General features: G+C 42.6%; 1 protein-coding gene across 2 annotated transcripts in view; it reads right to left on the bottom strand.

Annotated features, from left to right (window-relative positions):
* The window catches only part of WWC2 (WW and C2 domain containing 2), a 113,521-nt gene extending 107,098 nt beyond the window's left edge, over positions 1 to 6,423 (bottom strand). The window contains exon 1 of one of the 2 annotated variants that reach the window (XM_028744406.2): positions 5,917 to 6,423. In XM_028744406.2, coding sequence (XP_028600239.2) covers positions 5,917 to 6,047 — 131 coding nt within the window. In that variant the 5' untranslated portion in view covers positions 6,048 to 6,423. Of the gene's footprint in view, positions 1 to 5,043; positions 5,068 to 5,916 lie in introns of those variants that run through there. The other variant, XM_077934218.1, reaches the window with a different exon arrangement.
* Between the last annotated feature and the right edge of the window lie 5,964 nt (positions 6,424 to 12,387).

The raw sequence follows: 12,387 nt of genomic DNA, 5'->3' as shown, positions 1-12,387 counted from the left end.
TTATTATTTTAATAATAACGTTACCTACTGCTATCATAGAGCATTAGCACTTAACCCTGCAATTATAACTGTGTACTTTCATTCCATTAAAAAAAGTCTTCTGAAGGAGTAAAACAAGTAGCTCTATTCATTGTGGGTTATAGTAAGTGCCCTCACATTACCATACAGAGAGGAAAAAGAATATAGGGCGTGTTTCTAACACTAAAATATACAGTAGGAGGTAGGAGTGTTAGCAGCTACCAGATAGAACCTGAAAACTCAGAGAAGGTGATACAATGCTGTTTAATATTATGCCATGCAGAGTGATGTTAATAACTCTTTCCATACAGACACATTCCAATGGATATATTATACTGTACTGTACTCTTCATTCTTAGGTGTTTGTAGCTGTGCACAGTGGAATTGTTACACAATTCTATAACAAATACAGAGACTCTATTATGATCAGTGGGGAGAAATAAATATATTGCAAAGTCACCCTGTCCTCAGTGATTCAAATCTTATGGCTACGCAAACATCCCCTTGATATTGGCATTTGAAACCTGTCTATCTACTCTCACCTCTGCAACCTTTGTCAGTAACTGACATTTTGACTGTCACTAACCATATTTGCTTTTTTAAAAAGCTATTTAAATCACTCCTTCAAAACTACCCACTTTCTTTTTGTCAAACTTCAAAACAATGTTCTGGCAGCCGAGCTAGACAGTTAATCTATTTCAAATATGTAATTGGCAGGCGTGTAGTAAACAGTTAATCCTGGATATGCATCCCAGTGGCAGCACACGAACCACCTATTGTTGACCTTATATGCTTACATAACATTTACTTCCAGCAAACCACTTCTCTACTTTGGGGAAGTGTGACAGTATGCCATCATGCCAGATCTCCAACTCAGCTGGAATAACTGTAGGATTCAAGCCAAACACTGCTTGTGAGGTCTCGAATACACTCTAAAAATTGTATTCTAGGTCTAGGGAGGGAAAGGAAGGTGATAAAGGGTGGAAAGAGATGAGCATTGAATCTTTATCACAGAAGTGATCAGATTATCTTTCCCCATCATCCAATTGTGTATTTATTATTATTTATAGCAATTTATAGAGGGACGCGGGTGGCGCTGTGGGTTCAAATCCCCACGACGGGGTGAGCTCCCGTTGCTCGGTCCCTGCTCCTGCCAACCTAGCAGTTCGAAAGCACATCAAAGTGCAAGTAGAAAATAGGTACCACTCCGGCAGGAAGGTAAACGGTGTTTCCGTGCGCTGCTCTGGTTTGGCAGAAGCAGCTTAGTCATGCTGGAAACATGTACGCCGGCTCCCTCAGCCAATAAAACAAGATGAGCGCCGCAACCCCAGAGTCGGCCACAACTGGACCTAATGGTCAGGGGTCCCTTTACCTTTACCTATAGCAATTTATGTGAAATATAAGTAGGTTCAATGGGGGGGGGCTCCAAAGGCAGATCTAGGGGAGAGCAACCAGTGTGGTAGCACCGTAACAATGACATCCAACAGAAGGCGAGAGGTGAGGGGGCACTGGATTTTGGTGTTGCACAGGCCGCCACTGAAATTTGAGACGCCAAGGTCCGCCACTCGGGAACTGCATACTCCAGACAGCTCAACCATAACAGATTGCTTTCCCTGCAGTGACACAGTCAGAGGATGCTGCTGATGATGCAAGAGTTAAAACCAATGGAGACTGGTCTATTGGGCAAATGGGGCATTGCCCCAACCCGTCTGCCCTCAGCCAGTCCCCACCAGCTTGCCTTCTTACTTGCAACCAGTCCAGGGGGTGGCAGCACTGTCTTTCACCTTTCCCAGCCTTAGACTCAGCTATCCTTGTAGGGCCCAGCATGGAGGAGGATGGTGATGAAACTATAATTAGTCAGCTCGGTCTGTCATTGACTGTCTCCAGAAACTTTCTACCCTCCATCCTACCAGTCTCAACGGCCACCAGCTATCAGTGGCTAAAACAGCATCCTCTGCCAGGTCATGACATTCCTCTTGCTTTCCATTTAAAACTAAGGCTGAAATCCATTGGACACAACAGGGATTACTTCCAAGTAAACCTGTGTAGGATTGCATTGAATATGCCTTAAAACCCTGTGCCCTTAAAAATAACAACAAAGAACAATGTTATAGAAGTACAAATGGCATTGGCTTTTGCACCTGAACAGGTGCTGGACACCGAATACTGTCCTAACATTAGGAAGATACAATATATTAGATATGATACTACTGTACTTTATCTAAAATTCAGATCACTGGTCCATCTAAGGTAGCTTAGTATGGTCTACTATTGACTGGTAGACTTTATCTCAGCCAGTTTATGGTCCCAACCCCAGATTTTCTCAAGGATGGAAGAATGTGGGGGAGGGATTACTTATGCGGAAGGCATCCCACACATTTTCTTTCAGCTGGGCTCTATTTCAAGTGAATCTAGGGTTTTAACTAAAGGTTTTGAAAAGATTTCTGGGGTATTTGCAGAGAAATGGTTAAGCACCTACCCCAACTCAACTTTCTGCAGCCTTCCCCATAGCAAACCTGGAACACAGAAGTTTGCTTGTACAAAAACAGACCATTGGATCCATCAGACTCACTATTGTCTATACTAGGTGGCAGCAAATTTCTATCATTTCATAATGGGCCCTACCTGGAGATGCCAAGGACTGAACCTGGTAACTTTCACATGCAATGCTTGTGCCCTGTGACTACTCTGCAATTCATCCCCAATATGGGGTTTTAACTATAAATGTCTCTGGTAAGACCAAGACTGACTGTCAGAGAGGTTTTTCTCTGCTCTGCTACTCAATGCCTTTTAAAGGTAGAGCTGTCAGACAGTAAATCTAAGGCCTTCTGCACTGAGAGTATGCATTGAGATATGGCCCACTCTTGAGCTGCCATTCTGAGACCCTTACACCCAATTCTACAAGTCACTGTGCCAGCACAACAGTTCTTAAGGTCAGCCCTTACTATACTCTGAAACACATTTACAGTGGTACCTCGGGTTAAGTACTTAATTCGTTCCGGAGGTCTGTTCTTAACCTGAAACTGTTCTTAACCTGAAGCACCACTTTAGCTAATGGGGCCTCCTGCTGCTGCTGCGCCGCCACTGCACGATTTCTGTTCTCATCCTGAAGCAAAGTTCTTAACCTGAGGTACTATTTCTGGGTTAGCAGAGTCTGTAACCTGAAGCATATGTAACCTGAAGCGTATGTAACCCGAGGTACCACTGTACTAGGAAAGAAAATCAACTGAAATAATTGGGGCTAGGCTACAATCTGACACACATTTGCCTGAAAATAAGACCCACTGAAGATAGTAGTTCTTACTTCTGAGTAAATATGCATAGGATCATGCTGCAATACTATGCACACTTTCTTGGGAGTAAGTCATATATTTCAATATGTAGTCGGGCTATAACTCTGGATAGATTCAAGATGAGATGTTCACCTTTTACAAGGCGGATCATGCACTCTATACTGAACTCAAATAACAGGGTATACATTACCTGCCTTTTCCCCTTTGTTCCCATATTTGTGTCTCACAGCCGAGACCCATACATTAGTTATGGATTATCTTAAGTACGAAGTGCAACATACCTCTTTCTGTTTGTTCTGTAACAGTGAGTAATGAGATTGACAAGCATTAATAGAGTTACCCCAAACACTGTCTCCTACACTGTTTAACAAGGACTTCACTTCATTAGCTCTTGTGAAAGAAAATACAGTCAAGCTCTGGGCTGAAAGTGCCCCAAGTCTTCTCTCACTTCAGAAGTTAGGAAATTAATGAAAAGTGAAAGACAGTAGTCAACTCAAATCTCATGTGATACAAGAGGCAAATTGCACTTCATTTTCTTAATATAGCAGGGGGAAATGTAATTGTAAAGTTATAGTTGCAAGTCTGGTTAGCAGAACAGAAAAACCAGATATCTGATCAATACTATCCACATGTTCAAGGTGTCACAACAACTCAAAATTTAGTTAACAATGCACAGCAAAAACAATATTTAATTTGAGTCTACAGCACTCTTGATAGACAGTAGCACAATATCCTTCATTCAAGCATTACATTTTTTTCTGTAATCTATTCATAAACAAACATTTAAATGTAAAATCAACAGAAAACAGGTAAGACGTTTTCAAAACTTTATCATTATAAGTTGCCAAATATATGCAGAACTCAGTACAATTACCACAACCTGCAAAACCCACCGCTTTATCAACATTTACATTCTGTTTCAGAGATTTTTTTGAAGTACACAGAACGTCAAATAAGAATGTTAGATCAGCAGTTTGAAAACAGTTTCATTCCAGTAACGTGTTTATTGTTGCAGCTGCTACAACATTTTGCACGAGGCATGTCAAACTTTTCAGTGTGCAAGCACCATGGAGTCACTGCAGCTACTCTTTCTTATTTCAGCCAGGAAATATAAGCCAAGACCTTCATGAATAATTCAGCACCGTTTGTGCCATAAATTTATAATGCCCCTTATTAGTTGGGAGATAACTGGATTTCATTGGGCTTAATAAAGTCCAACACAAGTTCCAAATGTGAACAAATGGCCACTGGATATGTTTTAAGAAAATTATATACTGGAGAAACTGTTCCTTAACCAAAGATAGGACATTTTAGATCACTAATATTATTCTTGCAATGGATTAAATAGAAACTAATATTTATAAAGTAAATAATTAGTTATAGGATCTCTCATCATGAATTTTATCCCCTTGTTTACATTCAAAACCTCAAGTTTGAGGACTAGGAAAGGCAAGGAGCATCCTATAATCTGTAAAGTGGGGGGGGGGGGGAGAAGTCAGTTGAGGCCTAGTTTTGTGGTTCAGGCATGAGGCCTGTGAAGACTTCCCTCAGATTCTCCACAAGAACTCACTTTGGAGAGAGGTGGGGTGGAGCAAGGGATACACATCTAGGGTTGAGATCAAGACAACATACAAGGCTTATTTATATATATATATATATATATATATATATATATATATATATATATATATAAATAATAATCCAGGATTTCAGAAGCAATGGAAGTTCAAACCTGTTACATGCCAAACCTGCAGTTCCAAAAACAGACTGAGCAAACTGCCTACACTTCCCCACCAGCAGCAGCACTTATTCCTCAGAAAGGCTGTTCAAAAAAGTTTTGTACTAAAGAAAACAAAGTCAAATACAGTCTTATCACTTTTTTTTTGCACACAGTCCCAAGATCTTGACTTTTTTTCTTGGAAGAGAAAAAAAAGGCACTGTGAAAACAACTCGGCGGAATTCTTTAAAAGACTGACCAATCTATTCTAATTGGAATGCTGATTTCTTAAAAAAGAAATCTTTAAAACTTTTGCAAAGTTGTTTTTAAAAAGAAGAGAGCGCCTCAACCGACTTTAGTTCTAAAGGCAATAAAGTTTACGGTAGAAGGAATTTGCATTTTTAATAAAAAAAAAAAATTAAATTGAGGAGAAGGAATGGGTGGGGATTCTGTGGCGGGTCACGAGAGCCTGAAGACATTCCCAGAGTTCTTTCCTTCCTCTTCCCAAACTCTCCTTTTTATTTCCCAGCCTTGCAGAGTCACTTTCACTCTCTTGTCTCCAACTGCACACAAACACACACACACCCCTCGCAGGACAACACATGCCAGAAAAACACACAAACACACACACCCCTCATCTCCTCCCAAAATAATACTGAAGAGGAACCCACTCCCCTTTTTTTATTTTTACTCTTTGCAGATTCTTATATAACTGTACGAGACCCTCCCTTACACGGGAGGAGGAGGAGGAGGTGGGGAGGGGAGGAGAGGAGAGGCGGAAAGAAACTCTCTAAAGTTAGGACCAGCGAGGCTGGTGCCAAGTGCCCCCCCCCGCATGCTTCAGCCCCCGCCTCTTGTGCTGCCCCCCCCCCCCAAATCTACACCCACCTGTCTCTGGGGTCGATCCAGCTGGTCTGCTTGGTGTTGTGGTCGATGTAGAAGACTTTCCCATCGAAATCCCTCGCCTCCTCCCAGCCGTCGGGTAAGGGCAGCTGCCCATTCCCCACTTTCCTAGGCATGGCCGAGGGCGGGGGGTAGCAGCTGCTGCTGCTGCTCCATAGGGACCAGAAAACAAGAAAGGAAGGAAGGAGGGAAGCGGGAAAAAGGAGGACGACCCTACTTCTCTCTCTCTCTTCCCCCCACCCCCTCTTACTTCTCCCCGGGAACCCTGGGCGGGTGGAGGGAGGCAGGCAGAGCCTTTGCAAATCGGCCAGGAAACTCGGCGGAGTTTCAGTCCACCATGTCTGAACGGGAGTCTCCGCTTCCTGCCCCCATTCCGTAGCAGCAGCGGGTCAGGGGGGGGGTCCAGGCTGAGCCGAGGCGGCGACTGGGTTCCGATCCGGGGCGGGCGCGGAGGGTCGAGTTGTGGGGGGGGGGGGAGCCCGGCTCAGCCCCCCGAGCGGCGGCGGCGGCGGCGGTAGCAGAAGCAGCCGCTCATTAGCATGAGATTAGCATCCATCTCATCTGCATGCACATTCCTCGCTGGGGCATTCCTGAGCATTAACCCTGCCAGTGCCAAAGGAAGAAAGGAAGGGAGAATGAAAGACAGGCAGGCAGAAAGGCCGTCATCGTATGTGAATGTTCTGGGGGGGGGGGGGTAGTCAGAAAAAGCGGGTGATGGGGGGAGGAAGAGGCGAGGAAAGAGAAGCAGAGACAAAGGTGATCACAAAAGTTGACTTTTTAATTACAATAATAAACCCTCTATGAACTGTATGGAGGTGGGGGTGGGGCGTTAAAAGTTCACTGCTACAACTCCCAAAATGCAAACTTTGAAAGTCCATCAGTCCCACCAAATCAGCTCCCCAAAGTAGTTAGGTATGACCTCAATGGGTCCGCTGTTGTGACTTGCAGCCGGATTGTTTTCTGGCCCAGCAAAGGCTGCTTTCTACATCACACTTTTTATAAGTAGGGCAAATACTCTCCGGAGTCACTTCAGCAACTAAGAACATTGTGTTCATGTTCCAGAAGGCTTCATTTTGTCCCTCAAGATGCCACTGGGAGTCTTGGAGTAGCCACAGAGCGTTCCTGAGCCTGAAATGACAAAGACAACCTTTTCCTCACATTTATCTTGTTTTAAATCAGGGAGTGCCTTGCAGATGCAATCCAGTGAAAAAATAAAGCAGGAACTACCTGCTTTAGGTATTACTGTAGTTTTTCTCAGCACAGGTATCAATACCTATAATGGGAATGCCTATAATGGGAAGACAAAGTCAGTTATGGTCCTGTGGACAAACAGCTGGAATTTAGTGGAATGGAGAGAGAAATATTTAAACATAATGGTGTCCAGCGCATAAGCATTGTGAAACTGAAAAAGTAGCTTTAACTATCGTATTCACTGCATATGAGTGGAAATTGCCCAGAAAGTCCAACACAGTCACATTTAATTTCAAAAGAGAAATTTCCCAACTATTGCAGGATTAGCTGAAAGGGAACATTCAATGGCCCAACTCTCTGCAACATTCAATAGTTCCTAGTCAGTCTTTCTAATTATTTTTATTTCTTTTCATTTACAAACTAATACTGTATACTTATTCGTACATGGTGAGTCCTAGAGGTTTGTAGAAACCTCCTAGGCTCCTACCTTATTTGGGGATATTTGTTTTCTTACAGGCATGGGACCATTGAAGGTCATTATTTGGGGGTATTATAATGGACAGATTTCATAAAGAGCAACATACACAGCAGAGTTTCCTAAGACTGTTTTAGGGGCTGCTTTAGTTTAACTTCTTTATAAATCATTTTTTAAGCCACAGCAATTTTTGCATAACCCTCATCTGAAGGTGCCTTATAATCAATATTTCTCCACAATCTGTCCAGGCCACAGGTCTCACAACCAGTGTTTTGTTTCTGGGGGTACGCAGGGGTACGCATACACCTAAACATTTTGTGAATCTAAATTTGGCCTCATGAAGGGGCAGTATTTCAATAGGAGTAGGAAAATGAGAGTACCCCTAAACATTTTTTAAGAAAAAAAACACTGCTCACAACAATCCTACCTGCTCCCACAGATGATAAGGGTCTACCAAAGCTTTGAACCATGCCTATTACATGACAAGTTGCATCTGCTAAGTCTCGCCAGGCCACACCTCCACCTGATGAGTCACTAGCTGCTGCTGCTGTTTGCAGCAGCACTCTGTGCTTTGCTTCCCAAATTTACATACAGTGGTGCCCCGCAAGACGAAAAACCCGCTAGATGAAAGGGTTTTCTGTTTTTTGAGTCGTTCCGCAAGACGAATTTCCCTATGGGTTTGCTTTGCAAGACGTTTCGTCTTGCGAATTCTTGCGAGTTTGTTTCCTTTTTCTTAAAGCCGCTAAGCCGTTAATAGCCGCTAAGCCGTTAATAGCCGCTAAGCCGCTAATAGCCGCTAAGCCGCTAATAGCTGTGCTTCGCAAGACGAAAAAACCGCAAGACGAAGAGACTCGCGGAACGGATTAATTTCGTCTTGCGAGGCACCGCTGTAATCTGGTCATTCTTGGAATCACAATCTAGTTGGGAGCTATCAACCTATTACTTAATGCAGAAAAAGAAAGCTAGTTTATTTAACCATTTGTATGGGTGATAGCCTATGTTAGTCCTAAATCCATTGATTTTAATGGGTCTACTTTGAGTATGAGTGGACGCAGGTGGCGCTGTGGTCTAAACCACTGAGCCTAGGGCTTGCCGATCGGAAGGTCGGCAGTTCGAATCCCCGAGACGGGGTGAGCTCCCGTTGTTTGATCCCACCTCCTGCCCATCCTAGCAGGTTGAAAGCACGTTAAGTGCAAGTAGATAAATAGATACCACTACAGTGGAAAGGTAAATGGCATTTCCGTGTGCTGCTCTGGTTCGCCAGAAGTGGCTTAGTCATGCTGGCCACATGACCCAGAAGCTGTCTGCGGACAAATGCCAGCTCCCTCGGCCTATAGAGCAGGATGAGCACGCAACCCCAGAGTCGTCCATGACTGGACCTAATGGTCAGGGGCACCTTAATGTTGGATAGCACCCTATGTTTTTAACCTTATCCAAATTGAGCAATTAACCAGGCCGGATGGAGGCCTTTGGCTTTTAACAATCTAAGCAAGGTCTTTTAGAGTAGGTGGGATGTTTAAATGTTTTCTTCCCCCGCGCCACCTTGTTTTAATATAAGTATGCAGTGCTTTGGGGAGGGCAGGGGTATGCATACCCCTAAATATTTTGTGAATCTTTGTACTTTTGTCCATTTACTGTATTTATTTTTCCCATTTTGAACTATAAAATGACGGTTTTCTTGAGTCAAAATGAGAGTACCCCTAAACATTTTTGAGAAAAAAAAGCACTGTACGTACGTATTTTATTTTATTTTTTGTCATTTTGAGTTGCCTGTGACACAAAGGTGACTAATAAGATTAATAATAATAGTAATAATAATCTCCTGTCTTTCCTTACTGTTTTTCTGACACACTCATTTTCTCTTGTCATAACACAAATAATAACCACTCACTGACAAATCAGATATATGTATGATGAAGTAACAGAAAAAGCTAAACAAAGATAGGAAAAGGAAGAAGAAAGTGATTAGGACACATACAGTATGTGGTGTGTTAAAATATTCACCTTTTCTATTCATAATTTGTCATTATAAATAAAAATAAGAGAAATGTGCAAAATATAAAACAATCCCTGTACATATTAGAAAAATAACAGTAACAATTTATATTCTGAATGGAAGTTTCATATCCCTTAATTACCATGTTTCAATATTCATGCTTAGAATATTCCTTGTACAATGCTGATTCCAGTAAAGAATAAAAGAAGTATTTTTTTCTGAAATATTTCTATTGAGTTGATTCATTCATTGCATAATTGTTTATATTACATTATTTTATTCAATACTATCAAGTTCTGATGTTCTTTTTCCATTAGCCTATTAAGGGCATTCTATCCATTTCCATGTCTTTGTGATCATTATGCAGGCAGCTTTCAGCATATGAATACCAAAATCTTCATTGCTCTGAACCTGATGTTTGAGTTTCCCAAAAGCATTATCACTAGATTCAATTGTAACTGACAACTAGTTATTTCATTAATATTTACTTGAATCCCCCCTCAAAAAAACCCATTTTAATTAAACAACAATACCAGCACTAACAGAACACCAACTTTCCTTCATACTTTTAAATGTAGGCATGAGCTTTTCTGCAGCAAAAAATACACACGTGCCCAACCAGACCAACTGGTTTTAATTTTATCAAATGCACTTTCTTTTATTAATAAGATTCAAAAGTATGTACATTGAAAAATGTGAAGAGGAGATTCCTGTCTTTTGAACCCAGCTGCCAAGTATTGATTTTGGCACCACAGTAGAACTTCAAAGTATGAAAACAGAGCAAGTTCTTATAAGGAGAGAGTAGCCTATTCACCAGCTAATGCACATTTGTGTCTAAGTAGCCTCTGCAACTATATACATGGTCTACAATTTCTATATAAAGAGTTAGTACAGATATCTCATCTACCTTGCTTCTTTCTCTGCAATTAATTATGCTAGTGTCCTATGAGATGCAACAACTTCCAGACTTGAGTAAGGGTGTACTAACATGATCCATGTATAACAGCAACAGATGGAAAGATAGCTTATGAGACTAAAACTATATTTTGTACCACATGGTGTATTTGTAATGAAAAGTAGGCCTGGCTGGGAAATAACCAAAGGAAACCTGTGACCCAATGGAAGTTCAATCATTTTCCAGCATGTGCCAAGGCAGAACTTAATTCAGGCTTGGAAAGTGGTTTATTTTACAATTTCAGTTTACTGCAGTCTGGAAAATGCACTACAGATGTGTGGCGGACCACCCCTCACCAATACACACAAAAGACAACCACTCAGTAAAGGTTATCGACCCACAGTGACTCTTTAGTTCACTTTGGTGTTGTATATACAGTATTTGATAAAAGAAAGTTCAAGCCCTTTGGGGTGGAGTTTATCATGCAGAAACCTTTCCAGTGTAAGTATATTCAATGTTTAAAAGAGCAAGCCAAACCCCATTAAAGTGGGGTGGGGGGTGTCATGAGCCCCACAACACTGTTAAAATCAGGTTTCAATTGGCAGGCTCTGATGGAAGAGGAGGAAGAGGAAACAGAGGGAGGGGTCTGAATTGGGGGATGTGGGATGCAGAGGCGTACGAAGTGGGGGGCGGAGGGGACGGATCACCCCGGGTGCCACTCGGGGGGGGGGGTGACAAGATGACCCCTGCCTCCCCCCAGCTGTAGAGTGGTTGAGGGTGCGCACAGTCAGTATGGACGCCGCTCGTGGGGCGTCCGTACGGGCTCCCGCTCTCACCGTCCATATGGGCTGCCTCTCGCACAGCGAACATACAGGATCCATCCATACGGGATGCCACACATGCGTCACCAGGCGGTTCGCCCTGCTCCTCAGCGTCCCGCCCTGGGTGCCAGAGAGGGTTCCTTCGCCACTGGTGGGATGGATGAGAGGGGATCACCCCTTCTACCCTGACTTCAGTTACTTTGTAAGCAGAAGCAAGGGTGATGGCATTGCTGTGTGTGTAAGCGGGAACAGGCAGCGTTGCATTGCTGTATGTGCTAAGATGCCAGGAGGTGGGCTAGTTGAATGTGTCCCCTGCCTCCCTGAGTTCATTGGCTCCCTCCGTGTGTGGGTGACACGAGATATCATTGGTTTTGTGGGCATTGGTTAATGTTTTCAAAGATGCTGGGGGTTGTTATCTGCCATTTTTGCACTGTTTTCTGGTTATCTGTTTTGCAGCTCCCCTCTTGAACTGAGTAGGTTTAGGATAGAGTGGCAATTCCACTGACATCTCTCTCCTGTCCCAGTGTACAATTAGGGCATAGGATAACTCTGTGCTTTAAAATCCAGACAGATGCACAATAAAGACAGAGAGCAGATTCTGGCTGCTCAAGCCCTATGGTTTGCTCTCCATGGGAATGTTTGCCTCATCAGTAGGATGATATAGCTTTAGAAAGGATTAGTAACAAGGAAAGTCCTTGACACAAATAAGGAAGTGGTGCCTAGTTAAAAAGACTTATTTCTGTAGTACAGGTCGGGGAGTATAAATACCAATCTGAAATATTTCTAATACAGATGAAATTATTTGGAATTAATAATAAAGCAGGAGGAGAATGTTTTGGCATTGCATGCAAGACTGAAGCATATGCAAGTACAAGTCCTCATTTGAAAATGACAGAGTTTTCCTGTTCTTATGTTTTATTACAGTATTTTGAGACAGCAGCCCAGGAAAACATTTAAACTTGCACTTAATCATGTAATCAGATTTATTAGGGGGCTGTCATGAACCCCACAACACTGCTAGGATCAGGCTTGAGTTGGCAGACTTTGATAGAGGAGGAAGAAATGGGGACGGGGCTGA

Source organism: Podarcis muralis, chromosome 9 (assembly GCF_964188315.1).
Source record: "Podarcis muralis chromosome 9, rPodMur119.hap1.1, whole genome shotgun sequence".
In the NCBI taxonomy this organism is placed as follows: domain Eukaryota; kingdom Metazoa; phylum Chordata; class Lepidosauria; order Squamata; family Lacertidae; genus Podarcis; species Podarcis muralis.
The sequence above is the reverse complement of the archived record's forward strand: the minus strand, read 5'-3'. Positions and strand labels throughout refer to the sequence as shown.